The sequence below is a fragment of the Melitaea cinxia genome, chromosome Z (assembly GCF_905220565.1).
Source record: "Melitaea cinxia chromosome Z, ilMelCinx1.1, whole genome shotgun sequence".
Lineage (NCBI taxonomy): Eukaryota > Metazoa > Arthropoda > Insecta > Lepidoptera > Nymphalidae > Melitaea > Melitaea cinxia.
Window position 1 is genome coordinate 14,640,872 of NC_059424.1, and position 26,303 is coordinate 14,667,174.

Genomic DNA, 26,303 nt, shown 5'->3' on the forward strand with positions numbered 1-26,303 from the left:
CAATAACTGGTATTGATAGGTACTTCTTGATTCAAAGGAAATTAATATAAAGAAGTCTTAACGTATTTATTGTTATAACAAAATGAAAAATAAGATAATATTAAATAGCATAAAACCTGGTACAAGAAATCAGTCTGATTATGGAATGTTTCGTTCAGGAAAAAAACATTAATTCTTATCAACTGCAATTATAATCTATTTAAATTATTATTTAAATTATTTTCTTAATAATTTGCTCACTTTGCAAATTATTTATTTGTTTTTTTGGAGATAATGATTTTTTTTTTGCTACTAAAGTACTAAAATATTTTTAAGTTACTAAATTATGAAATAATAATAAATAACTACTAGCTAAATTAATTAAGTGCGTTAGAAATAAAACTTGACCAAAATATCAAGCACTATTAAGAGTTGGTGGGCATCCAGGCTCAATTTATATCAAAATAAATTTATATAAAATAAAAATAAAAACTTAAAGCGCTAGAAATAAATGATATCACGATAACCCTAGGATATCATAACAATTCAATATGTTTAAGAGTTTGTTTAATTTAATTTACATACTTCTAACATGGCAATCACCTTAAAATTATAATATCATTAAAGAGGTTCACCGAAGAATTTTCGAAGATTCTTAATATACGAGTATATTCAATGTTATTTTAAATAGACAGAGATTACTTCCCTTTTTTATATGTATATGTAGTTTATTTCAGTGTGTGTGATTTTATATAAATTAAATCATACACAATATTATAGATATATTTTATTCGAAACAAATTATTTGTCTACTGCATAAGATTACTTTATTTGACTCATTTTCCGTCTTATGATAATGTGTTTAACGTTCCCAAAGAAATTCATACTAATTTTTTTTTGAATGAAAAAAGATATATTTATAAGCGTAATTTTCGAGAGGTAGTAAACATTTAAAGCGACAGAAAAATGACAGTATCATAGTACATCAGATTCAAGGAGACATATAATGATATCTCATCACTATAAATTTAAATATCATAAAGAAAAACAGAACTCAATTAATCGATCGTTAAAACGACTGACCGCACATAGAGCTCACAAGTAAAGGCAAACTTAAACATTGAGCACAAAGTTTTTATTTCATTATTTGAGCGATATTTTCCTTATGATTTATCTATACAAATAAAAAAAATCTGTTTTCAATATTAAAGTAACCGCTTTTTACTAAATGCATATGGACACGGCACATAAACCAAAATAACATTTTTTATAATTTTTGTCTGTCTGTCTGTTCTGTCTGTTTTTTTTCCGGCTAATCTCTGAAACGGCTGGACTGATTTTGACGGGACTTTCACTAGCAGATAGTTATTAATAAAATGAACACGGTATATCCAGTCTGATAAATATTCTCTAAAAACGTTTCTTTTGTGTTTACTATGTTCCCTGAACACAATAAAGTCTGCGAATGTTTAACACTAGTATAAATGATTCGATCAATAGACTGCAACCGTCCGAAGTGCACATATTCTATTGAAAATCACTATTTACATGTGAAACTATTCTGTTTCAACATGCAATTTAGACCTCCAGGGCTTCAAAATTAAAGAACATCATTGATATTTAATTATTCAAGATATTTTACTGTATTACTAAAAATATTAATTTTTCGTAACTGGAATTATTTTATAAACTTATCATGCAAACTTATATATTAAGTTCTCAATAAAATCAATCATCATCATCTCTCAAATAAAATCATGTTCACTCTTTTTTCCAACCCAATAATTAATCCATGAAAAATATTCATAAACACAACACACAATCAATCAATCATTACACACCACAACCTGAGATACACTCGGTGATTACATATTCCTTATTGAGATCAATATTAAGTACAAACCATACGAATAAATTTTGAAGTTCTTAAAATGACACATTTAATAAATACTGATGTATGGAGGAACTTGGAATTACAAAGATGGCTGCTACAGAGTTGATCAATAACTTCTTTAAATAATAAGTGAATAAACTTCCTACTCTAATATCAGTACTAAAATTTATTAGTAGCTGTTATATAAATAAATAAAATATTTTTTTTAAATAGTTGAAAAATCTAATAAGGTACTAGAAGTTTAAAAATTATGTTCTGTATTTGTATAAACATTTCAAACGATGTAATGGGGAATACGATCATGACAACGATCTTTAATTTCAAACTATATGTAATGAAACCTTTATAAATAGACCATTATTCGCTATTTTATCAATTAAAATTCATTTACCCAATAAGTACCCTGAAATACAAAATTTGTTTCTAATACTTGCTACATTTTCAATTACATAAATGTTATAACTTCCTCTGTAATGTCTTTGTTAGTGTTTTTCTTATTTTAATTTTTTCTTGTAACTGTTTTATAAGAAAATCGTTATATATAATTTCTATAAATTAACTTTAAATTTTAATATGTATATAATATGAGATCACGTTCAATCTGTATGTTTTCTCTTCGAAATTAAATACTGCCTCGAACTTACTGAGATAATAATAAATTAATCTAAGTGATTTCATGAACTACTACAAAATCATGACTGTATATTAATAAATAATATTAATAACTCTTCGAGTCGGGATTTAACCATTAAGTTTTAAACGATAAAGTCGGTAAATTCAGATGCACCTTTCAAATACTGATGTGTACTATTTTAAAATAATTAACAAATTGGCACTCAATATCGGCCTCTGTACCAACTTCTCATAATACCATCAAAGTATACGAGAATTTTAGTTATTATTTAATAAGTGCCGTTACTATACTTTTGTACTTTAAGGAGGCTTTAAATATATTAAATTTTAAATTGTGAAATTTTCACACAATTATTAGGATTACATCCCGTGTGTTTGAATACAAACAAATAACTTCGTTTCTAAACAAAATTATAATTCTTATTTATAAAAGGGCAAGAATTTGTTACTATTCAATATTCTCTATTAACTTAAGTCAAATTATGTTAATAATATAGATAGCCTTTAAAATCCGTATCAACTGTACACAATCTTGAGAATAAATATAACTAATATGAACTGTATACAGATAAGCAAATGCGAAGATATTAAAAATCTTTTACAATTTCTGCTAGAACAATAATAAAATCAAGTTTGAGTGAAAATATTAAACTTGAATTGTTTTACCACAAAAAAAAGTGTATGTATCATTTTATAAGATTTTACCATTTTTTAAGATTTACTCTTGTAAAATATGAATTGAATCTTACCTACGTTTCATATCATAATAGAGAAAGTAGTGAATAGTTAAAACCACACATAATATATTACGTTCATTTCTAAGATGTACATGCACATTTAATCTTCAATTGTTATAATATTTTTAATATTATATTTATAATATAAAAAGATAACTCAAACATGACATACATGTTGTAATAAAGGTTGGTGAGACTATCTGAAGAAAAAATGTATTTATTTTTTATTTGTTTAATTTTAATAATAGTATTAATATTCTTTATTGTACAACTGAAAAATATTAAAATAATTTACAAAAACAAGATAAAGAACAAAAGAAGGCCTCGTAGCATAAAGCAATTTTTCATTTTATATTTTTAATGTGTGTTAAAGACAACATAATTTTTAAAGCTTTTAATGTGCTTTACTGTACACCATATGCTGTAAATGGAGACAATCATAAACAATCGATAAATATTTGCACGTCATGTTAGAAATGAACGAAATATAGTTTTATTTGATTTTCAACAATTTGACAAAAAATAAAATATATTATCTTATAAATTTACCGGTAGGTCCCTTACGTGGCGCCTCGTAAACGCTTCAGCCTCTCCTTCTCTAGGTGATCTACGGGTGGTTCACGTTCAAACGATATTAGTTCTAGCGCTGTAATAGAATTGTTTTAACTAAAGACGATGTTTATCCATAATCATATTACGTGAAAAATACTTGTCCTTTTTTTTATTAAAAATAAATGATGCTATAATAGAAGGTAGATTAAGCAAAGCAGAGATATGGCCCTGGATTCGTTACTGAGTCACTTGCCTTTTAATGAAGTGGTGTAGAACGAAATTATGTGAATAAACTTGTTTCGCATACCCAGTAGGAGGGTGCGGGTCGGTCGCTGAGTAACTATAGTTTGATTATCTACATGATGAACGTAATGATTATGCAGCAGGATCTTAGGCTAACATAAAAAAAATCAGTCAAATTTAGAACCTTCTCCTTTTTTGAAATCGGATAAAAAATAAACCTACTGATTTAAAAAAAAACTCGTATAGTCCGGCCGCTTAAAGAATGCGTTTCTGAGAGATCGTGATCGACTCGGCGATATGACTTGGCAAACTTTTTAAATATAATATTTTAATTTACCTTATTAACGAGTGATAACATTAAATTTCGAATAATTATGCTAACTTACAATAAATGTATTAATTTCGGGCTAAAATTATTACAATTACTTAATTAAAAATATAAAAACAATAGCTTCTAAAAGTCAAACCACGTCTAACGGCGCTGTTTCAAGGTTATGTCAACTGTTTGTTTTTGTTCTGATGTGACAAAATAACGAGGCAATTGTAATCGAATATTTTTGTAATTTTAATATAATCTGTCGATATAATATAAAATAAAACGTTATAATTTTTTGATTTGATTTGCATTTGAGTCAAAACCACTACTGATAACCACGAAAAAATGAATGCGACTTCATTTTAAGGAGTGGTTCCAGGATGTTCTACCTGCTACCAGGTGTGCTACATGGCCTGCTAGAGCCTTTAGTTATATTAATGGATAACGCCCCTTATCATTCGGTTCAAAAAAAATAAAGCACCTACCCAAGCTAACAGAAAAGAAGAATTGATGGTTGGCTGCAAAAAGTGGCAATAATGCAAATATGTCAATGCTAAAAGCAGAGCTGATGAAATTAGTCAATTATCATAATGTTCGATATGAAATAGATGAGTTGGCTCTGGAGTACGGTCATCGCGTTCTCCGAATTCCCCCGATTGACATAATCTCCATTGTTTAAGGCTATGTATTTCACAATATTTTCCAATAAATGAAGTATTTTTTTCCTTTGTTACATTCAGAAATTACATCTATTCAATTAATTGACTTATTAAAAAAATATTTACATTGTGAATTATTGAATAAATATATTGAAATATAATTCCTATAAAAAATAACAACATATAAATTAAATTGAATAAATATGCATAATGAATGAAATAAATAACGTTACTAAATATTATTAATGTTATTTATTCGTACATCACTAGTCATGACGAATTGACAGGTGTCAGAAACGCATTCTTTGAGCGGCCGGACCATAGTTCCGTTTCGAGCCGAAACAAAGTCCGATGATCCGTTTTAAGTTAAAAAAAAAATAGTCAAGTTAGTACAGTTTTTTTTTTTAAATAAATTTGCACAACAAGTGGGGTTTTTATTTAGAATGGGGTGAAAAATATAAAAATGAGTGTACAAAGGTGATGAGTAGTAAAGGGGACGCTCCGGCTAGTGATGACGACAAGATAAATTAGTAAAAAGAGAAAAATTTAAGGTAATATACAAACTTAAAATAAGAGATTCAATGTAGATGTATGGTCGCCGTGGAGACTTGATGAAGTGAAGTCGACCGCGTAGAGGAGTTTTCTGCGATTGGATACAGTTGACCCCCCTTTCGGAAGTTATACAGTTCGTGTCTTAAATCGACACCAGCAATTTATACTAAGCTAACTCATAAAAGTGAACTTTACAATAGAGGCTTATAAAAGGGAAAAACGTGATACCTTTTATATTAATTAAGAAACTTATTTGAAATTTGGTATCTTTAATAGTTAATTTATTCATTGCAATTTCACAATTTTTATTATTACAAAAAAAAAAAACACATTTATTCAAGTTGCATTAAGAAAACCAACTTATCGAAAATTCGAGTTGGCGTAGTATAAATTGTTGGTGTCGAAATGGTTTGTTGGGGAGTAGTCTAATAAAATAATAAATAATACAATACCTTGCTCGGTGAGCGTGGGCCGGTCGCTGAGGAAGCGCCAGGCGGGCGGGCGCGGCGGGGGCGCGGGGGGCGCCTGCGCGGCGGCGGGGCCCTCGCCCAGCAGCCGCCGCGACGCCAGCTGCGCGCTCACGTGCCGCGCCAGCAGCGAACACTTCTCGAAGTTCACTCGGTTCCCGGCCAGTCTGGAATTATTTATTTTTTTATTTTTTTACCGCTGGTCATATTAACACGTTCACCGCGATTCTTTAAATTGGCATAACTCTTTTATTTATGAACCGATTGACATAAAACAAACACGAAAAAAGAAAAAGTGAAAAAAAAGTGAAGCTTACCACAATATATTAATGAAAACCGCATCTTAATCCGATAAGCCGTTTCTGAGATTAGTGTGCTCAAACATATTACATTCACAATTTTATTATATGTATTGATGATTGTTCGCTAACGCAAAATTTGCGTGTTGACAGTCGACTCTTTAATGTTTGTTGGCCAAATTTGAGACGACGAACTTAGTAAATAATATTCATGAACTCTGGCTTTCAAAGATTTCAACTTGACGAATTTTGCGTCTGGCCTTTGACCAACACCCGTACATAATCCAAATGACCTAACAGTTCAAAGACACAGAGCTTATTTTTATTTTCATTTTAACATCCACCCGATATGCTCAAAATGTTGAAGTAAGTTTGAAGATCAGTGCTCAAAGATATTCGTGCTAAAAACCATCCTTATCGAGCGTTCCCTTGACAACTAGAGTAAACGGAGCGCAAAGCACTGGAATGAATTTGAAAAAGTGCGTGAAGAATTTGTGTGTAAGAAACACATAATAATTAACATAGCAAAAGCCTAATGCAGTCTTTTGTTTCAGTATGAGTTAACACAATGCTCTTTTAATTAAGTCCGCAAATTCGCAATGGAGCAGTGCGACAGATTAAACTTTAACTTTCTGTTTATAAGATTGAATTGCATTATCTTTCAGTACTCGCATTTAGCATAAACATAAAAGAGTTTATCATATTTAAAAAAGACAGGATGGTTGACTTTACATTCTCTTTATCAAGTAAATGTGACATGAATAAATACAACTTCTAAGAATTAAACAAAAAAACACGATTATGACTTCTCTGATTATAAACATTATAAAAAAGTTATAAAAACAGAAAGTGTACAAACTTCGTAGGCGATCCCTGGTTGGCGAAATGCAAATCCCTGCACGTTACAGATAACAGAGGAACTGCCGTCTCCGTGGGGGCCGCGGCCAGCGCTGCTCGGTACCTTGATGGATGGTAAAATAGTATTATTAAATATTATTTTCCTATAAGAATACTAACGGTTTTGTCAAATACAAGTGTAAAAATTACTACAGATATTTTATCTTTTAAAGATATTAATTAATGGCCAAAAATGTCATTTAAAAAAATGCAAATTCTGTTTGCAAGACTCCAACTCTCAACTTATAAATAATAAATAAATTTTTAAGAAGCTTATTAAGAAAATCTCACCTAGCATGATTTCCACTGGGTTCCACACATAGTTCCAATTGTCTCAACTGCTGTCCACATACTGCACTGGTACGACTCCACTGTGTGCATAAACATAGAATATTACAAACAAAACATTTTATTAACAATTTATGTTATTTAATAGAACACGAAAACTTTGGAAAAAGACTCCATGGTCTTATTCCAAAGTTTATTAGTCATATCTGGCACTGCCCACTGGGGTTTACGTGAACCCTCCTAATGAATAATAATCTCCCTATAATTTTCTGAAAGACCTTGGCTGAACTGCAGTAAGTTCTATTTTAGAACGACTGTCTAAGGCTGCACTGACAGATTCCTACCAAATTTGGCAGGCAGGGCGAAAGACTCGAGCAGTGAAGGTGAGCGTTGATGCGCATCTCAAAGGGGGCCTTCTTAAACCTACACCTAGGCCGCAAGTCCTGGGAACTGCTCTGAGTTTCTCCTTCTGCCACATGATGGACCTGGCACCCGCACGGCGAATCCATGGAATGCTATTAGGCTGTCTCTCTCAACCTTACAGAAAATCACAGCCTCATAATAATAATCTCAAGTAACATTGTGTAGGTATAATAATAGTAATAACAACTTATCATTAGACAGAGTGTATGATTTTTGACACCCAAAAAAATAATAACTTTAATATTGAATGTAAAATTACCGTTTTCTTAAGACGACTAATGGGCGCCATATTGAGGGCACTTATAATAGCCATTAGTGAATTGAAATTGCCCAAGTTGAAACATTCTCGTGCGGTCATCACCCATTGCTCCATAATGCGAGCGCGATACTTGCTTTTTACTGCCTGTGAGAATATCAATAACATAATAATAATTAGTTTAGGTTTTATTATTTTCCCTTAATATGCTTACACAAAAAAGGGCTGGTACAACAAAAATATGCAATAACTTTTATACTTAATGTTGACAAAGCAAGTATTTCAGTTATTCAACTAGTATTTCATTCAAAATTTCAAGTTTCTGCTTAGAAATAAATATTATGGACAGAGAATTAGGCAGTAAATAAACATCTTTCATTTACGTATGACATTACAGATTTTATAAAAAATATAAATAAAGACACAAGTATTGTCACTCTTAAAAGGTTACTTAAAAAGATAATGTTCTTAGAATGTACCAAAACTTGAATTATCGACACTATAATAAATTATACACTATTTTTATTATTATTAATTATTGTACAGTTATAATGGCATAGATAGTGTACACACTCACAAGAATTGGTTATTTTAGGATGTATAACATTTAAGCACCTCTTTCATTACAGAAAGTGTGTTGACAGTTTGGAAAATTTGTAAATTCAGCACAAAATATGGTAGATAGTTATATCTTATTGATTTTGACTGATCCTTTTGAGCTCAGAACCTTAAAACCGAAATATTATGTGTTTATGTAGATATTTGTGTATGTGAATATGTATGTATTTATGTAGGTGTATTTGTATGTATATGTGTATGTATGAATATAGATAATATGTACTTATGTTTATGTTTGATAGTAGATATTTTGCGCCCCTATTCCCATTAACAATCAATTCTAGTCCTCTGCCCAAAGGTTGACTGGAAGAAATCGCTGCTTTAGCGATAAGGCCCCTGTTGCAACTAATGCAACTTTATTATTTTTGTTTACCTAATTAAATTTATGTTACTTTTGTGTTGGTGCCGAAAAATGTGTAAATAAATAAATAAAATAAATAAATATTATAATCCCATACCTTCAAAATATCTGAAGCGACTAGGTAGCTCAGCCTATTAAACCAGTCAGCATAGGCCTCCAGATTCTTTGTGCTCTTAGTTTCCACGTGATGTAAGCTGATATTCTTTTTAGACGTCGATTGCCCCGGTTGGGGAGGAGCAAATGTTTGTACAAACTCTTCAGGTCCGACAAATGATAGCCGATGGAGTTCCACAACAGTGAGTTGATTTGCAAGTTCTACCGGTGTCAGACCCAATGTCAAAATATCACCCTAGACAGGCAAAATATTACATTAAATAATAAATTCTGAGCAGAGAAAGTTACAGTTTAATTTATAATGCATACCATCATAGCAGTGAACATAAATAAGTATAAAATCGCACGGATCACTTTTTATAAATTATAAGTCTATAAATCCTTTTTTTTAATTTTTATAAATTAGTAACAAACCTGTGGCAATTGATCCACGCTATTGACCTGTGCAACATCAACTAACGTCTCCTCATATTGCTCAAGAGCCGTCAATTTATCTAGCAGCCTCTCCAGCATGCTAGATACTTCAGATCTAATAGATGACATATGTTCTGCTGCACATCTAAAGCACAATGAAAGCAGCATTTTAATTATGTTCTATGCTTCCACTCAAAACAAATAAGATTGCTTAATTTTTTAATTTATGTTAACAACTGAGGTAGGGCACAGCAGGAATTTCCTGCTCAAAATAGGGAGCAGCCCGACTGGGGTAGTAACTCGACCTTACAGAAGATCACAGCAAAATAATACCGTTTTCAAGCAGTATTGTGTTCCTGTTGGTGAGTAAGGTGACCAGAGCTCCTTGGGGGATTGGGGATTGGGTCGGCAACGCGCTTGCGATGCTTCTGGTGTTGCAGGTGTCTATAAGCTACGGTAATCGCTTACCATCAGGTGAGCCATACGCTTGTTTGCCGACCTAGTGACATAAAAAAAAAATTGTCACATATTCTTTATGCCCGTCTTAGAAGTCATTTTATTGCAAATAATACCTTTGGGTAATGCTTCTAACAAGTGCCATGACCCTATCGTCGCGGAAATCATACGGAAACATAGCTGTCCACTGACTGAGTACCCGCACTAAGGCAGTCATATCAGTCACCTCTTTTTCTATTAGCTCCTTCATCTCTCCTTTACCCTACAAATTGCGAATTTGTTTGACTCTAGCTTATTATTTAAAAAAGTTACCAGTGATTATAATATTACGTTGTCTGATTAATAACCTTATTTTTCATTACATAAAAATAGTATAAGATTGAGATTGTTTAAAGATCAGGCTTTATTTCAAATCAAAATTCAACTATTTTAAATTACAGTGTTTAAGTATAATTTTTTTTTTGTTACATTTAAGAAAAAGGTGGCTTGTGCAGTCTAAAATAGAGCATCGGTTAGCATTAAAAGCATCGAGACATCGAGATAATATAACAAAAATATGAAATTGCACATAGTTAATTAAGTTTAATTTTTCGCTTTGCAAGATAATATATACATCAAACTATACATTATTTGTCATGCTATAATAAAATAATTATATCTCTAATTTCATGAATACTATAGAACAAGTTACTAAATAGTATAACATACCACTTTGTCATAGTTCTTGAAATATCTCTTTGATAGTTTAGACAGCAACTCGTGAGGTTTGACAAATAGTCGAGAGCAGAGTAGGAATGTAAACGTGAAGGACTTGCTAGCGCCAGGACGTAACATGTCCACAAGGGTATCGAATGTTGCACTCACTAGTTGCCCATCTTTATACTCTACATCTGTTTTCTCAACAAGCACAGCAGGAGCCAATACTGCTGCCAACTATAACAATAACTCATGTAAAACGTCAACATAATATATATCAATATAATAAAAAAATCATGTACAAATTAACAACTATTTGATTTGTGCATTTTTTTTTTGTGCAAGTAGTCTCAAATATAATCTCAAGTATACTAAAATTTTAAGACCAGAAAACAATAAATATTTTCAGTAAATTGAGACAAAATTTCTTTACCTGGGGTGCTTCAACAGTTTGGGCACTGACAAAATTGATACCACCGTTCATCACTGTGTGTTTACAGCTATTTTCAGACATGAATTTATTCCCTCTTACCATTGAATAGTAGTCATCATTCTGCAAAAAAAAAAAGATCTGTTTCAGACTTTCTTTATTCTTATAATATTCAAATCTAATAACTTTGCACTAACAAGTTTCTGTAATGTATCAAACTTAATTAGCCAAAGCTGAGTTTATATTACTACTAAAGTTACAGCATTGATATGTATAAATATGTTATTAATATTGGACAGTGGATTGGATTGGATTTTTTAATTTATTTAGATAGAACAACATAATAAATACTAACAATGCAGTATCAAAACCGGAAATAAGCATTTTCACCGACTTCAAAAAAGGATGAGGTTAACAATTCAACTGTATATATATACATTTTTGCTATGTATGTTAAGTTCAGAACTTTTACTGGGTGGACGGATTTCGATGATGATTCCTTTTTTAACCGATTATTATTCTCAAGAGATGGTAATAGGATTTACGTATAAAATCTCGAATTTTAATAGAAGAGATATTTTCTTAATTATACTTGCTGATATCACCAGAATTTACAGTGTTCAAATTTTAAGTTTCAAATTCAAATATCAAGTAATGAAAGTTTATTTTTGTAAGTACTGACATTTCTATGATATATTAAAATTACAACATCATAAAAAATTAAAAAAAATTAAATTTAAAACACAATATAGTAGACTTACATCGTAATAAGAAAGACCAGAGCCATGAAGCAGAGTGGTGTCCGGGGTCATCGATGGATGATCAGGTGGTGGCGGAGCAGGCTCGGTTGGAGGAGGGGGCAACTGTGAAACATTTAAATTGTTTTAGAATTATTTATGTACTTTAAAATAGTAATTGCAATGATAACAGTAACCCAATTATGCTTTACTTTCATTACTCAGCCAAAATGTTTGCAAGTCTGGAAACATTTAAATCTTGGTAAAAACAGGCTTTCTGATTACAAAAATGCTTCCAAAGTAAAAAAGACCAATAAATATATTAAGTTCAAAAAACAAAATTATTCATTATATAAAAACTCTATCTTATCATAAAATCATTTAAGTATAATAGAAAGAATTTTGGCAATATTCTCACCTTCACATTACATCCACTACATGACGCCTCATTCAATTTACTTGCGTAGTAATACATAGCCATTCAATAATAAATGACCAAGCAATATATGTGCTTCTTACGAAGCCCAGGTATCTTTTAAGTTAAATATTCCATTTGAATATCTGACAATAAATTACACTATTTTAGATGATTTGTTAAATTTCATGAAATATACAACTATATTAAAAAATAAACATACTATAATTATATTTCCGAGATAAAGTATTAAAAAAAAACGTTAAAGTAGTTAAATAGCATTTTAGTTTTTACTTAACTAATTGATAATAGCTTAAAATAACTACAACCTCATAAATTTTAATTTAATTACATTTGAATAAGAAAAACTAGTCATCTTATTTATATTTGAATAATCAATAGCGACTAAACAATTCATTATTTACATTATTACAATACAAAACGATACAAAAAGAGTACATAGTTCCAAAATTGATTTTAATAGGTACATATATATACCGAATCGTAACTTGGACAGGGCCGAAACATTGATTTATATAAAAGTGCTTAAAACAATTAAATATTCTGCATAAGTACAAAGAACCCATAAAAAACTTTAATGATTTAAATAGTTTATTATAATTTAAACATTATTGATACGTTTTTACAGTTTGATATTTAAGTAACGTAGGGAAAAGCTTACAAAAGTTCATAGAAAATAATATTTGCAAGCAATGCACATTGTGGATAAATTTTTCATTGAATATTATTTATTCTATAAAACGGCTCAAAAGGTGTTGCTTTATTGATAAAACGTATAATGTTACATCTGGACGCAGAGAAAGTTACGTTGGAAGCAAATATATTGTATTTACCTTTATAGAAATTCATATAACAAACACAATATTTACAACTGAAAATTTACATTAAAAAACAAGCGCATATTTAATTCAATAAAAATTATAAATACGATTTTATCAAATAAAGTACCGCCAATGCTAACACAATTCTAACCACCTATCACCTAACTCTGGTTGGCATTACTTTTATATTCCATTAGTTCGTAGCTAGCTATTTGTCTATGTCTCAATAAAACCGAATAAAATAGTTAACATTTTACGAAATGATTTAAATGTTTACAAAATAAACAAGTAAAATTGATATATGTGATATATTTTATTTTTAATAACAAAAACAAAAATTTTAAAATCTACTCGACTTTGCAACGACTTGAAAGTTGAAGTGAAATCGCTTCTTTATTGTCTTAATATCTTTTAGCTCATTTATTTTAAACTCCAACTTCAGCAATAAATGCAATTTAGGCAAATTTTATTTAAAATGTTTTGTTTTTACACTGTTCTTGCAATAACATGTTAATATCATTGTTATTGATTTTTGCTTATGGTTGCGCAACGCAAGCCTTTGTTAAGTTGGTAATTCATATTTAAAAAAAAATATTGACTGACGTTGCTGCCCGCGTTTTTGTATTTATTTTGAATTTAGAACAGTAACTAAGTGTAAAATGTGTCTCGTTTCCATGGATACATTCATATTAATGATAACATACAGTTTAAAATGTATACTTATGTGTAATTATCAATTAATAATACTATATAGTACACCAACTAATACTCTGAATTGCCTTATATCTAAGAATAACAATTATGGAAAAACGCAGATCAACAATTACAACCCTACCTGCTATAGAAACTTTACAACGAAATGTTAGAAAAACTCCTGCTTGCTATAAAAGGTAGATTTATTATACATATTTTATGTACTTTTAAAGTATATACTTCTATTCACAACAATATATTCCCTAAAAGGTGATTAAACCGAAAAAATAAATAATACACAACAAAAACCACCCAACAACCAGCCAAACCTTTAATAAATAATTTTATATATTTGTATGGATAATATAGTAAAGCTATATAATAACAATTATTTTTGTCTATATTTTAGAAAATCTCGAGATATACCCTTTCATATACCACATAAAAAATTAATGGAAAGGATAGAATTTGTAGAGAAGGAACCAGAACCTTTGGTAAACAATTATTTAAATATATATTTTTGTGGCTGTAGTCATTTAATAAATAGTATAGATTTGATAATTTATAAGTTTCATATATTTTTAATTTATTTAGTTTTTGTCTTATTAATGTTAAAATGATTTCTATTTGCTTAAATTATTACTAGATAATTAAAAAATAAAATAAAAAGTTTTGAATACCTTCTTTAGACTGGGTTTGCGGTTGCACAAGAAGAAAGGTTTAAAAGGGAAAGAAAAGTTGGAAAACTTCATTTAGAACCTATTAAGTTTGATAATGGTAGGTGTTTTTACTATTATTATTATATTATATTATATTTGGTATAAAATTAGTTTCAATTTACTAATTAATTATTGGAGATGAAGCATTTGTTTGTTGTTTTGTCAGAAATTATTATCTACAAATAAATATAAGTAATGCACAAACAGGCTAGTTAAATTCTATTCAGACTATAACATGTCATCAATATTTTTTTGCCAGAGACACTTGAAATTTAAAAAACGTGTACTTTACTATGGCCAAACAGCAAGGGTGGAAATAGGATACTCATTTAATTTTTCTAAGATATAGTTTTAACAGACCCATTCGCTTGGTGACCTATTTAGAAAGTGATCCTACTTGGGCCCGAACCTGGGTCTAATATTTATATAATAGTTAAAATACAACCAATTTGTTTTTTTTGGCTATTATGTACAATTAAATTAATATTAAATAATTAAATTTTTGTTATTTCTGACTTTACCTTAATTCCGGTGCTGCGGTAAGTGTACTCATGCTCCGTACTGCGACTATCACGCGTTATTTTCGAACAAATTTACGTAAAAACGATCTTTACTGCAAGATCAAAATACGCTACGAACTGACCTTTAACGACTGACAAATCGACACTTTTAAACAAATTAAGGTGTCAGACATAATATTCTAATAAAATTAGTAACATTGCGTGCTAGAATATAGGTTTAGAAATTCGAAAAATACCCAAAACTGAATCGGAGCACCCCACTGTCCACGTGGGCTTGGTCTGCCCTACCCCTAGAGTGTTTTTTTAAGCCGGAGGCGCGGAGGGAGGGCAGCCCTCGCCCGCCGTGCGAAAGCGCGCGAACGAATGCGTAGAGGAGCGGCTGCGGAACGGAGCATGAGTGAGCGTGCTTTCGCACGCAAGGGCGGAAGGGCTGCACTTCCCGCAGCGCCGGAGCCAAGCGTTCCTCTAACCTTAAAGGTTACAGCGGGATTTAACAAAAATTTAACCTCCGATAAAAAAATCTACCTATATTGTACATAATAACCGTTCCACTATATCACCTTGGAACTTAAACTATCCGACTGCTGGCTTTGAAATACACAGACTGAAGACAGGCAACAGCGTCTTCGGTGTGACAAAGCCAGCCCTGCGGTCGCTAACCTGCCTGTCCAGCGTGGTGACTATGGGCAAACCACATGAGTTCACGCCATTTTTGGTGCGAACTTGTGGAGGCCTGTGTCCAGCAGTGGACTGCTACAGGCTGATATGTGTGTGTGTATGTGTGTGAGTGTGTGGGTGTGTGACTAACACTTGTTGAAATGATATTCACTTACAGTAACAAAAGAGAAAAAGAAAAAGACGCTTAAAATACGTGATTCAAGTAGCAGCTCTGAAATAAGGAAAACGGATATATGTACTAGTGACCCGTTAAAGGTTAAGCCTGAAGTGGCTTCGCAGAAGGAAGTTATAGAACAAGTTCGCAAAAACCCCTCGTGTGGTTTTCTATATATGATATACGCTGTACACCCACAGAATGTTTACTTTACACCGTATTATCTCAAGTGAGAATGATTTTTTTTTTCATATTTTAATTTTGTGCTTCTAAATAATATAAATACATCACTTATTATAATTTAGTAATTTAAAGATAATCTGTAAATTGGGCTTTGTAATTTTTTTTTGTACGTAAGCTCTAATGTAAGCCCTAATTTCTATAGGTTTTTAATTTACTAGCTGTTGCCCGCGACTTCGTCCGCGTCATTTTCTATTATTATGATCGCAATTAAGAAGTTTTTAAAAGAATATATTTTGAAGTACTTCTGCGTAAATGATATTTTTAGTTTTATTTTCTTGTGGCAGAAGAACATACTAATTTTCTCTGCAAACCGATCTTGACAACGCGATATATAGGTAGTTGACCGTGTGAAAAGCAGTCTTGACGTAAATCGATTCCTACATATTTAAATGTTTGCCCTTGTGATTTATTAATTGTTACGGCAAAAAATAAATAAAACGGAAAATTGGATTATTTTAAAATTACAAGGTAAATCATTTGGAATCATTGGGATGCGAGGTATAAGCACTGTTTGACCAACTACTGGACCAGTCAAAACTATTGCTACGATCACGTTGTTGCGCAGAAATTTGACTTGAAGTCGAGTCCTGTTACATAAACCGTGGTTTAAGATTTCTAATTAAAATTATTGGGTCACCTATTTTTAACGTGTGGGGGAGGCCACTCGGGTTCAAAGAATTGAGAAACTCCTGTGGGTAATGGACCGCATCTTCTTGATCCATTACATTATCAATAGATGTGTAGGTAACTAAGGAAAGTTTAAAATTAAAAAATATTTTTTTTCGTTTAACGCATTCAAATAAAATCTTGTTTTTTAAAAAGGTTTTTTACTTTTAATTTATTTTTTAATTAGAGTCTCATCTCAAAGTCAGTTTTCCACCTCGTACCCTCCCCATATTACGTAAAATTATATATTTTTTTTATTATTAAGCTTCGTAACAAATTATGTACAGAGTTGTCCCTTACGATGAGATCGATAAAGCGAATTACCTCACCATCAGTCCATGTGGCGTAACGCATTACACAAATGAAATGGTCTTCACTAAATTGTCTGAATGGGAGCAAGAGTACACAATATTTGTTAAACTTACAGACGTGAGTTAATTTATAATATTATTAATTAATTAGTCGTGTTGTTTAATTTATATAAAATACTAACTGACCTGGCAAACTTCGTATCGCCTTATTTTTTTTTTTCTTAAATATAATAATTACATATATCAAAACAAAATATTGCAAATTTGATTAAAATCGGTTAAGTAGTTTAAGAGTTCATCGCGGACAAACATTGTGACACGAGATTTATATATATTAAGATATCTACATATACGAGTACATGGGGTCTTTAAGTTCGGTTGTAAAAATGTAAGCTATTTACTACTTCTATTGACTGATTTTTGTTTACATGTAGCAGATATGTAAGCCATAAATAAAGTTTGTCTTCATTCCTTAATCTACTATAGAATAACTCTTTAATTTAAAATAAATTTTCAGATAAAATTTTTCCGCCTATATCGTTATTGGAAAGCATATTATGTTTGGCGTAAATCGATATTGTTCCGTAAGTACAATAAAACACGAACGAAGATCGCTAAAAAATTATTTATCTTGACGCCAGTATTGGGGAAAGCTCTGCTGAGTATACAGGCTATGTGTTGCGATATGTACATGAAGAGTTTTGCCGATGTGTCTCGAGATATGGATACCGCGTTCTTTTATTTCATTGAAGTTCAGGTAAGTCTGGGGTAGCTAATATTTTGGAACGAAGTTCCTTACGGCACGCTTGACATTTGGCTGGGCGACCGAACTGAAAAAAATGTGATACTAAAACCGTGAGAAAAATATATAACGGAAGTGACGTAATATCAGTCACACGACTGTATAATATGACGTTTGTAAATCTAAAATATTACTAGTAAACTTTTTTTAAATTATTCATGTAATTTTACACTGTCGACAAAAATAAATAAAAACACATGTTTTTTTTTTATTTCACTTAATAGTTTGAATTATTATTATTATTATTATTTTGTTTGATTTATTTTATTTTACGGTATTTGTTATTTTCTAAAATACTAAATTTCCTAAATACTTTTATTTACTTAAGTAAAAAATATATAAAAAATAAAAAACCAAAAAAATTATTTATTCAAAATTAATTATTATTATTTTTTCAAATTGTGTTGCTTCTGTACTATCCGAAGGAACTTCGTTCCTACCTGGTGTCCCATGACACCACATAATTTTTTTTTTTGTAATTATTTAGGTAAATTTTCTCGCTAAGCAGTTTAAGTAGTTTGCAGTGAGTCCGCTTTCTACTTCAAGGGTTTTTGTGTTGAATCCCGCCCCGAGTTTCGGTCTAATATGTATATTTATTTGTATTTGTGTTAAATAAAAAAAATGATATGATGATATTAGTCGATCGTTACCTATAATATAAGCATTAAGTTACCAGTTAAGATATTTTAAGATTATTAGTTTCATAAGTCATAAATATATAAATATACTAGCTGACTCGGCAAACTTTGTCTTGCCGCTAAACGGTATTTAAAAATAGGGGTTTGTGGTAGAAGGGTGAAAATTTAGGGTTGTATGTATTTTTCAACGCCAAATCATAATAAAATACAAAATAAATATTTTGTCTAAAAATTAAAAAAAAAATTAGGCGTGGACTACCCTTAACATTTAGGGGGATGAAAAATAGATGTTGTTCGATTCTCAGACCTACCCAATATGCACACAAAATTTTATGATAATCGGTCAAGCCTTTTCGGAGGAGTTTAACTACAAACACCGCGACACGAGAATTTTATATATTAGATATTTATTTATATTTGTTATCTCAAACAATAGATGAAACGCGTTGAGTATATTCGTGAAAAGTTGTCGGCTTTTCGGTCGATAGTACTAGAAGTGGTTACAGCAGCTTGCCATGCGGCACTGTATCAGCAAGGTTTTACATTCGACGATAGAAATGTCCCGCCCTTCCAAATAATACGAGGCAAGCCTACTGGAGGCATGTCTTACACCGAGAAAGCAAATAAGAGGAAGTATTGTGAAAGACTTGCTTGGTTAGTAAGAATTATAATTGTAATTACAGATATTTTTTTTTATACAACTAGGTCGGCAAACAAGAGTACGACAAACCTGATGGTGAGTGGTTACCTTATAAACGTCTGCAACACCAGATGCTTCGCAAACGCGCTGCCAACACCACCCTAACGAACTCTTGGAGCTTAGCGATCTTACTCACCACAGGAACACAACTCTCTTCTGTAAGATCGACGTACTTCCCCAGTCAGGCTTCTTCATATTTTGAGCAATATATGTAATAGTTATAAGTGGCGTGTGAACTATTGTTTAATTTATAGTTTCATAAAGCTGGTGGATTATATGACAAACTACATGCTACATCGTCTCACGAAAAAGTCTAACATGATGATGGCAAATATGCTGCGAACACACATGCGATTCACCCCTTCGCCGGAATTACTCGCTGGTACTGATGTCGATGAGGTCTTAGAGGTCTTGCCGCGGCAGACTGAGACTTGCAAGGTAGGTTTATATATCATTGTACCGATGCCGTTATTTGAAAGGCTATTTTATCGGAGATACAATCGGTGTATCGACGCGGCTCAAACAACCGGGAAGCGAGAAACGAGATAGAGGGCGCTGTGCCAGAGGCTACAAAATTTAGCCACGGACTCTCAAGATGGTTTTTTAAAGTTAATATATAAACTTTTTTTTCTTAACTCAGTGGTGACAATCAATGACAATACATATATAGAGCAGTCATAAATATAGTGGCACTCTTTAGTATTTATCAAAAAATGTTATTATTAACGGTTTCTGTATTTAGCAAACGGTAGAAAACTTAAGACATGTCTTATTCGAAATTTAACGATTCGTAAGCAAAAAATATCTTTATATAGCAGCCGAGCTTAGACCATCGAGCAAACTCCGCAATTTGGTATATCTAATATCTTTAAACGACAACAATTCTTGTACATATAATCTAAATCTCGGAAACAGCTCCAACGATTTTCATGAAATTTAGTATGCTGGGGGTTTCGGAGGCGATAAATCGATCTAGCTAGGATTCATTTTTAAAAAATGTCGTTTTATCCGTGTTTTCAGGCAATGAAAAATGGCTACAATATTATTAGAATAGGAAAGTAAATTTCGCCGTCACCTATCATCTTATAATAGCCCAGGTGGAAAATCAGGCGAAATGTGATGACCCCGCTTCAAATCCACATGTCATCAGATTGATAATCTTTTTCCATTTTTATCCTAATTGCATTAGTGTTTTTTTATCTAAATAACAAGTCCATGTCAAAACCGAGCTAAGCTCGGTCATCCAGGTACTAGTGTTAAGGTTAGCTCGATATTGTTTGTTTGCGAGACTTTGTTTGCATTTGTCTAACTTAATATGAGTAATCGTGAACGTTTCTAGTTTGAGGTCGTAGGCTAAACTGTATGCGATAGGATTTTCCTTTACAATAAAGTATTTATTTCTTCCAGTGGGCTCTTTTTCAAATCGATGCATACGTTCTACCGTCTGGAGAGGTTCAGCTCAATCCAAGCGAAAAAATAGTTTCCGGTTACATGGAAAAAATAACTAATTACTGGGACGAATACGTACGCACTTTTCATAATTTCCTGAACGAGGAAACATTGCAGATATTTGTGCAGCCCACTGTGATGGGAAAGCAAATGGACTGGTCGGCGGGACAGTCACCTAATCTGTACTTTTTAATGAACCAAGACAAAGCAATGATAAGTGATATTCAATTCATACCAAATTCTCTTCACCAGTCATTTGAAAATGTATGGACTTTCTTGCAAAGGATGAATGCTTTCATGCAGAACTTTAAAGACGCTTGCGAAATGGACACTGACCTGATTAAAAATGAAAGAGACGTAAATGAGTTTCGAAAATTATGTACGGAGCTAGTGAGACAAATGGATGAAATTGAAGAAGTCGTTAGTTACCAACCATTAGGATTACTGTTTCTTAACCTTTGTCCTTTCCAAGAGTTATTTAGACCGCAACCCAGAAGATTATTTGATGTTGTTAACAATGTTACACCTGAGTAAGTAAATTAAAAATTAATAAGATTAAAAATGTAAATATATTGCAAAATTTGGCATATATGATTTTTGTATTCCACATATCCCGGTGAGAATACTTTGTTACGGGGTTGGGAAAAACAAAACATTTCACACATTTCATAAACGTTTGTTGCCGAGCCCACGTAAACATTTGTATGCCCTCTACAAACATTTGTGGTGTGCAGGGATCGAATTTACGCCCGCTAGTATCGTCATTCGTCAAACACTTGCATACCTCCAATGTGAAATTTAATATGGTTCCAACGTGCTCAACTTTATCCCGCTATAACTTTTAATATGTCAATACGAATAATATAATTAACTAAAGATAAAAATGTACATTCACATACAAGTGCTTTATCAGGACACAATTACGATTTGTTTAACTTAAACGTTATATTTATAGTATTGGTCACGACTGTATAGAAGAGATCCTGTCTGGTATCGAATCCATTAATAATGATGTATCAAAGGAGCCGGAAAGTGCCGGAGAGTTGGTCGCCTTTAATTACTTGTTAGACGGCCTCGAGAGTCGAGTGGCGGTTCTTGAAGAAAGACTTGAATATTTACGAGAGCTTTATGATCTTATGGGTGAATTCAGTATCGGAATACCACCGGATGATATGAACGAATTTCTAGGTAATCGTTTTTGCATATTTTACAGTTGTTGTTGGTAACAGTAGCCTAAGTGTTATTCTAGATCTCCAATAACCAAGTTTCACTACAGTCACTTTTGTAGTTTATATTTATGGTATTTTTCTTTGTGATATCGATATTAAATCTAAATTTAAGGTTTTTATTGAATTTTATTAGGTTTAAGTGTGGTTCTGGGCACATTACGTACAAATGTCGATGCGCGACTGGAAACACGCAGCAAACTTGCCGGTATGTTCGCGAGCCAAGTCGGGAAAGATATAATGGAGTTGATTGTCGATATTAACAAACTGAGGGATGAAATAGCGGTACGATACTAGACATCAACACTTTGCCATATTATTTATGTATCAATAATAATCATTGTAGTGATAATTTTATATAAATGCTTAGGAAGTGATCAAACAAAACATTAGTAAAAATAATGGTTTAATTTTAGCAACCATGGCTCTATGAGGAGAAATCGGATATGGAGAAAGTTATGGAAGTTTTAAACGATTTAATGGAAAAACTAATGAGCTACTCAGCGAGGGATAAACAGATACGCGAATGGCAGAAGATATTCAAGGTAATAAAGTATTAAAATGACATGATTATATTTCAATAACGTTATATTATCTTTCAATAACTTCAGATATTAACATTAGCTTAATCAGGCGAATCTAGCCGATTTTTAGATCACTTTCCGTATAACATTTTGATAAACATTTTTTTGCTCTCTTAAAATTAAAATCTTAGATTCCACCGGCTAGACTAGAACAACTTGATGAAGCCATTAATGACGTCAAGTTGAGGCAAATGCTTTGGAAATCTGCAAAGGAGTGGAACGACGCATACAAAACATGGTAACATAATCATAAACGTCATAATAGCGACTACTTTATATAAACTTTACTAAGATAATTTATTCATAATCAAGGTATGAAGTGCCTTTCAATACTTTGGATATGGACGAGATACAGTCAACAACGATCAACTTCGGAAAGATATTCAATCAACTCGACAAGGGACTGCCGCCTAATAAAATAGTACCCAGATGTAAGGAGACAATCGATATCATCAAAGAAAAGGTAGTTGAATAAGCGAATTTTTTATCGTAATGCAAACAATGTCATAAATTATATTCATAATAAGTACCATCGTAGCAAAATTGTATGTTATCACTTTTTTTATTTATTTATATCAAAGTTTACTTACATTGCCTTTCAATCTCCTCAATCTTGATGCAAACTAAAAATTGTGAAATAGAACAATTTTAACACTAAGTGTTAGACTAGCATCATAAAAACCATCATTTTGACACTCATCATCATCCTTTAGTCACCTTTTACGACACCCACGGAAAGACATTGGGTGGCTATATTCTTTAATGCCGTTGCCACACAGCCTACAGTAACAGTCAAATATATTATCGTATCATTATCGAAATTAGTATTGATTAATTACTTGATGCAGCCTGTAACTTCCCACCGTTGAGCGTAGGCCTCTTTTTTTCATTTAGGAGAAAGAGAGGATATAGTGATAATTATGTATGTATAAATAAAATCCTATTAAAGCCTGGCCCCTATCTTGAAACATATATAGGTGTAAATACAATAAGCAACTCTGATGGAACTCTAACCAGCAACCGTCATTAGTTTTAATACTATTCCAAAAGATTTGACTAATCAAAAAATGAAAATAATTAACTATATAAATTATGATCAGCTGCCAGTTATGTCGTATCTCCGAAACCCGGCCTTGAAGCCACGTCATTGGATAAAAATTGAGGAGATACTACACACTCGTATTACACCTGACACAGTAGTGACGCTAGGCATGCTAGAAGAACTCCAGGCATTCCAGCATGCAGAGGAATTGATGGAGGTCGCAGGACAAGCAAGCTCAGAGGCCGGTCTCGAGGCTTTATTAAAGAAGGTATGATTTAGGATTGTCTATCAGTGTTGTGTATATCATATTTTTATTTTCCATAAGAATCTTTTGGCGTATGATTTTGGAATAGTTGAATTGGTGAGTCACGGTTGGTGCATTTTTGCGAAATTTTTTCTAGTACTAACTGTAACTGTTCGAATCACGTTTGTAGCCAGCTTTTGTTGTTGTTTCTAAATTTTTAAATATATTTTCAATATGATCCAAATATCGCTCTTAAAAAACTTACGCGAAGAAGACAGCAATTACAAAAATATGATAAACTATCATTGAGGTAAGGCATAGCAGAAAACATTTAGCTCAAAATTTGGAGCGGCCCGAAGTGGGGAGTCATTCAACTTTACAGATAATCACAACGAAGCAATACTGCTCTCAAGTAATGTTATGTTCCAATGGTAAGTAACGCGGCTAGAGCTTCTGGGGAGGGTCGGGGAAAGGGTTGGCAATACTCTTGATGTTCTTGTTGTTGCGGACCATAAAGTAATAACATTTCATATCAAAGGTGGAAGAAATATGGGCGACGCTTGAGTTCCCCGTAGTATTACACAAGGACGCTCGAGATGTCTACGTGTTGGGAGGCTTGGATGAGATACAAGCTAGTGTGGACGAGAGCAACATACACGTGAGCACAATACTGAGCTCGAGAAACTGTGGACCGATCCGCAGCAGGGTCGAGGAGTGGGCGAAGAACTTGGAGCTGTTCGCTAAAACTTTGGTAAGCTTGTATTCGACATTGCTATTATAAATCTGGAGGATTTTTTTAATTTGTAAAATAGTCCAAATAAATTGTATAACTAAAGCCTACTTGGTTTATTGGTACCGGTAAGATCAGACTGACAATCTATCTTTTAAAATATTTTTAACTTATGTGTATATGTCATAATAAATTGGAGATATCATAAATTGTGTTTACTTCTCCCAACATTGACCACTGAAGCCCATAGTAGACCGAGTACTCTGAGACGATGAGCGAGAGAGATCTACCTTCATCCGATATATAGATTATTTTAATATTTAAAAACAATCAACGTACAAGTTAAAATATTAAAAAATAAATTAGGTAGATAAATTGAATGTTTTTAGGGCAAGTATATTTAAATAAAATTAATTTTCCTGCAAATAGGAGGAGTGGTACATATGTCAACAAACCTGGATCTACCTGGAAGTTATCTTTTCCGCTCCAGACATTCAGCGACAGCTTCCTAATGAAACGAGACTATTTACAATCGTTGATAAATCTTGGAAGGACATTATGCGCAAACTAGCGAAGGTAACCCATCAGCTATCAGCTGTAACAATTACTGTGTAATAAATAATAGAACACTATGCTGACTTTTGAGTTTCGTATCCGACTATGATCTTTACGATCTTTACAATTGTATTAACGATAATTTTAGCAATCAATTAATCAGTAAGTAGCATACGAGTATTTTAATACCATATCAAAACATTATTATGACATTTTCGAATCTCGCTAGTTAAAATATTTTGATTACATTTTTCGTGTCTTATGTTTTTATTTATAGGTACCACTAGCAATGCCGGCTGCAACACAACCCAAGCTTTATGAAGAATTTGTGCGAAATAACGAAATGCTGGATCAAATCATGAAGTGCTTAGAGGCGTACTTGGAAACTAAACGCGTCGCATTTCCACGTTTCTTTTTCCTCTCTAACGATGAACTGCTGGAAATATTGGCGCAGGTATTACTTAATTTACAGTAAAAGCTATTTTAGAAATAATTCTATGGAATACAAAACATAAAATATCAAACGCTAATTTACTAATAAACTACGGATAAGTCTGGCCCTATAATCAAAACCGATTCGTTTTTTGAGTATATTGTAGAAACCGGGCTCTAGACATCAATTTTTTTTTATAAGACGGTTTAATAAGTTTCTTTATATTTTATGTTTAAAAAGTCGTACGTTTGTCCCGCAAATAGACCCGCAACCCGCATGCAGTACAACCGCATCTTCGCAAGTGTTTCGATGCGATTGCTAAACTTGAGTTTGGAGTGCGTTTACCTGAAAGCGAAATGGAGATAACAGAAGATGGCACATTGGTCGAAAAGGAGATGTCGTTCAATACGAGAGATGCCTTACAAGCTAAGTTAGCCAAAACGGCTAAGCCTGAAGATTTGACAACCGATATAATAGCCATGCTTTCGCCGGAAGGAGAAAGAGTTAATTTGGGCAAGGTTGACTAATAGTTTATAATAGTATACGAAACTAGTTTGAAATGATAATAACGCAAATTATTACATCTGCAAAGTTTAATTAAGAGACCTGGACGAATGTTTTTTACTTTTTCTGCTAA

At 32.2% G+C, this 26,303-nt stretch overlaps 2 protein-coding genes across 2 annotated transcripts in view; one reads left to right on the forward strand and one right to left on the reverse strand.

The window, feature by feature from the left end:
* Window positions 1–3,803: 3,803 nt before the first annotated feature.
* On the reverse strand, window positions 3,804–12,502 carry LOC123669003 (ras-GEF domain-containing family member 1B-like). Its single transcript, XM_045602680.1, has 12 exons — window positions 12,440–12,502; window positions 12,046–12,147; window positions 11,288–11,407; window positions 10,867–11,091; window positions 10,275–10,420; window positions 9,703–9,847; window positions 9,272–9,523; window positions 8,199–8,342; window positions 7,520–7,599; window positions 7,191–7,292; window positions 6,018–6,199; window positions 3,804–3,889 (listed from the first exon to the last, which is right to left on the reverse strand). The coding sequence occupies exons 1-12, from the start codon at window positions 12,500–12,502 to the stop codon at window positions 3,804–3,806; spliced, it is 1,647 nt and encodes a 548-aa protein (XP_045458636.1).
* Window positions 12,503–13,906: 1,404 nt separating this feature from the next.
* Window positions 13,907–26,303, forward strand: part of LOC123668425 (dynein axonemal heavy chain 6) — a 61,494-nt gene continuing 49,097 nt past the window's right edge. The window contains exons 1-19 of the mRNA XM_045602157.1: window positions 13,907–14,168; window positions 14,381–14,465; window positions 14,661–14,754; window positions 16,047–16,272; window positions 17,240–17,381; window positions 17,781–18,020; window positions 19,140–19,357; window positions 19,658–19,841; window positions 20,811–21,382; window positions 21,808–22,040; window positions 22,215–22,363; window positions 22,495–22,623; window positions 22,794–22,900; window positions 22,975–23,125; window positions 23,763–23,972; window positions 24,487–24,699; window positions 25,108–25,254; window positions 25,511–25,687; window positions 25,930–26,184. Coding sequence (XP_045458113.1) covers window positions 14,080–14,168; window positions 14,381–14,465; window positions 14,661–14,754; window positions 16,047–16,272; window positions 17,240–17,381; window positions 17,781–18,020; window positions 19,140–19,357; window positions 19,658–19,841; window positions 20,811–21,382; window positions 21,808–22,040; window positions 22,215–22,363; window positions 22,495–22,623; window positions 22,794–22,900; window positions 22,975–23,125; window positions 23,763–23,972; window positions 24,487–24,699; window positions 25,108–25,254; window positions 25,511–25,687; window positions 25,930–26,184 — 3,621 coding nt within the window. The 5' untranslated portion in view covers window positions 13,907–14,079. The remainder of the gene's footprint in view (window positions 14,169–14,380; window positions 14,466–14,660; window positions 14,755–16,046; window positions 16,273–17,239; window positions 17,382–17,780; window positions 18,021–19,139; window positions 19,358–19,657; window positions 19,842–20,810; window positions 21,383–21,807; window positions 22,041–22,214; window positions 22,364–22,494; window positions 22,624–22,793; window positions 22,901–22,974; window positions 23,126–23,762; window positions 23,973–24,486; window positions 24,700–25,107; window positions 25,255–25,510; window positions 25,688–25,929; window positions 26,185–26,303) is intronic.

Excerpts from the sequence above, each read along its gene's own strand:
- LOC123669003 (XM_045602680.1), bottom strand. The coding sequence starts at position 12,502 with ATGGCTATGTATTACTACGCAAGTAAATTGAATGAGGCGTCATGTAGT. Across the intron at positions 10,421-10,866 it reads TCAAGAACTATGACAAAGTG|GGTAAAGGAGAGATGAAGGA; the intron begins GTATGTTATACT and ends CGCAATTTGTAG. Across the intron at positions 7,293-7,519 it reads CCCAGTGGAAATCATGCTAG|GTACCGAGCAGCGCTGGCCG; the intron begins GTGAGATTTTCT and ends CCATCCATCAAG.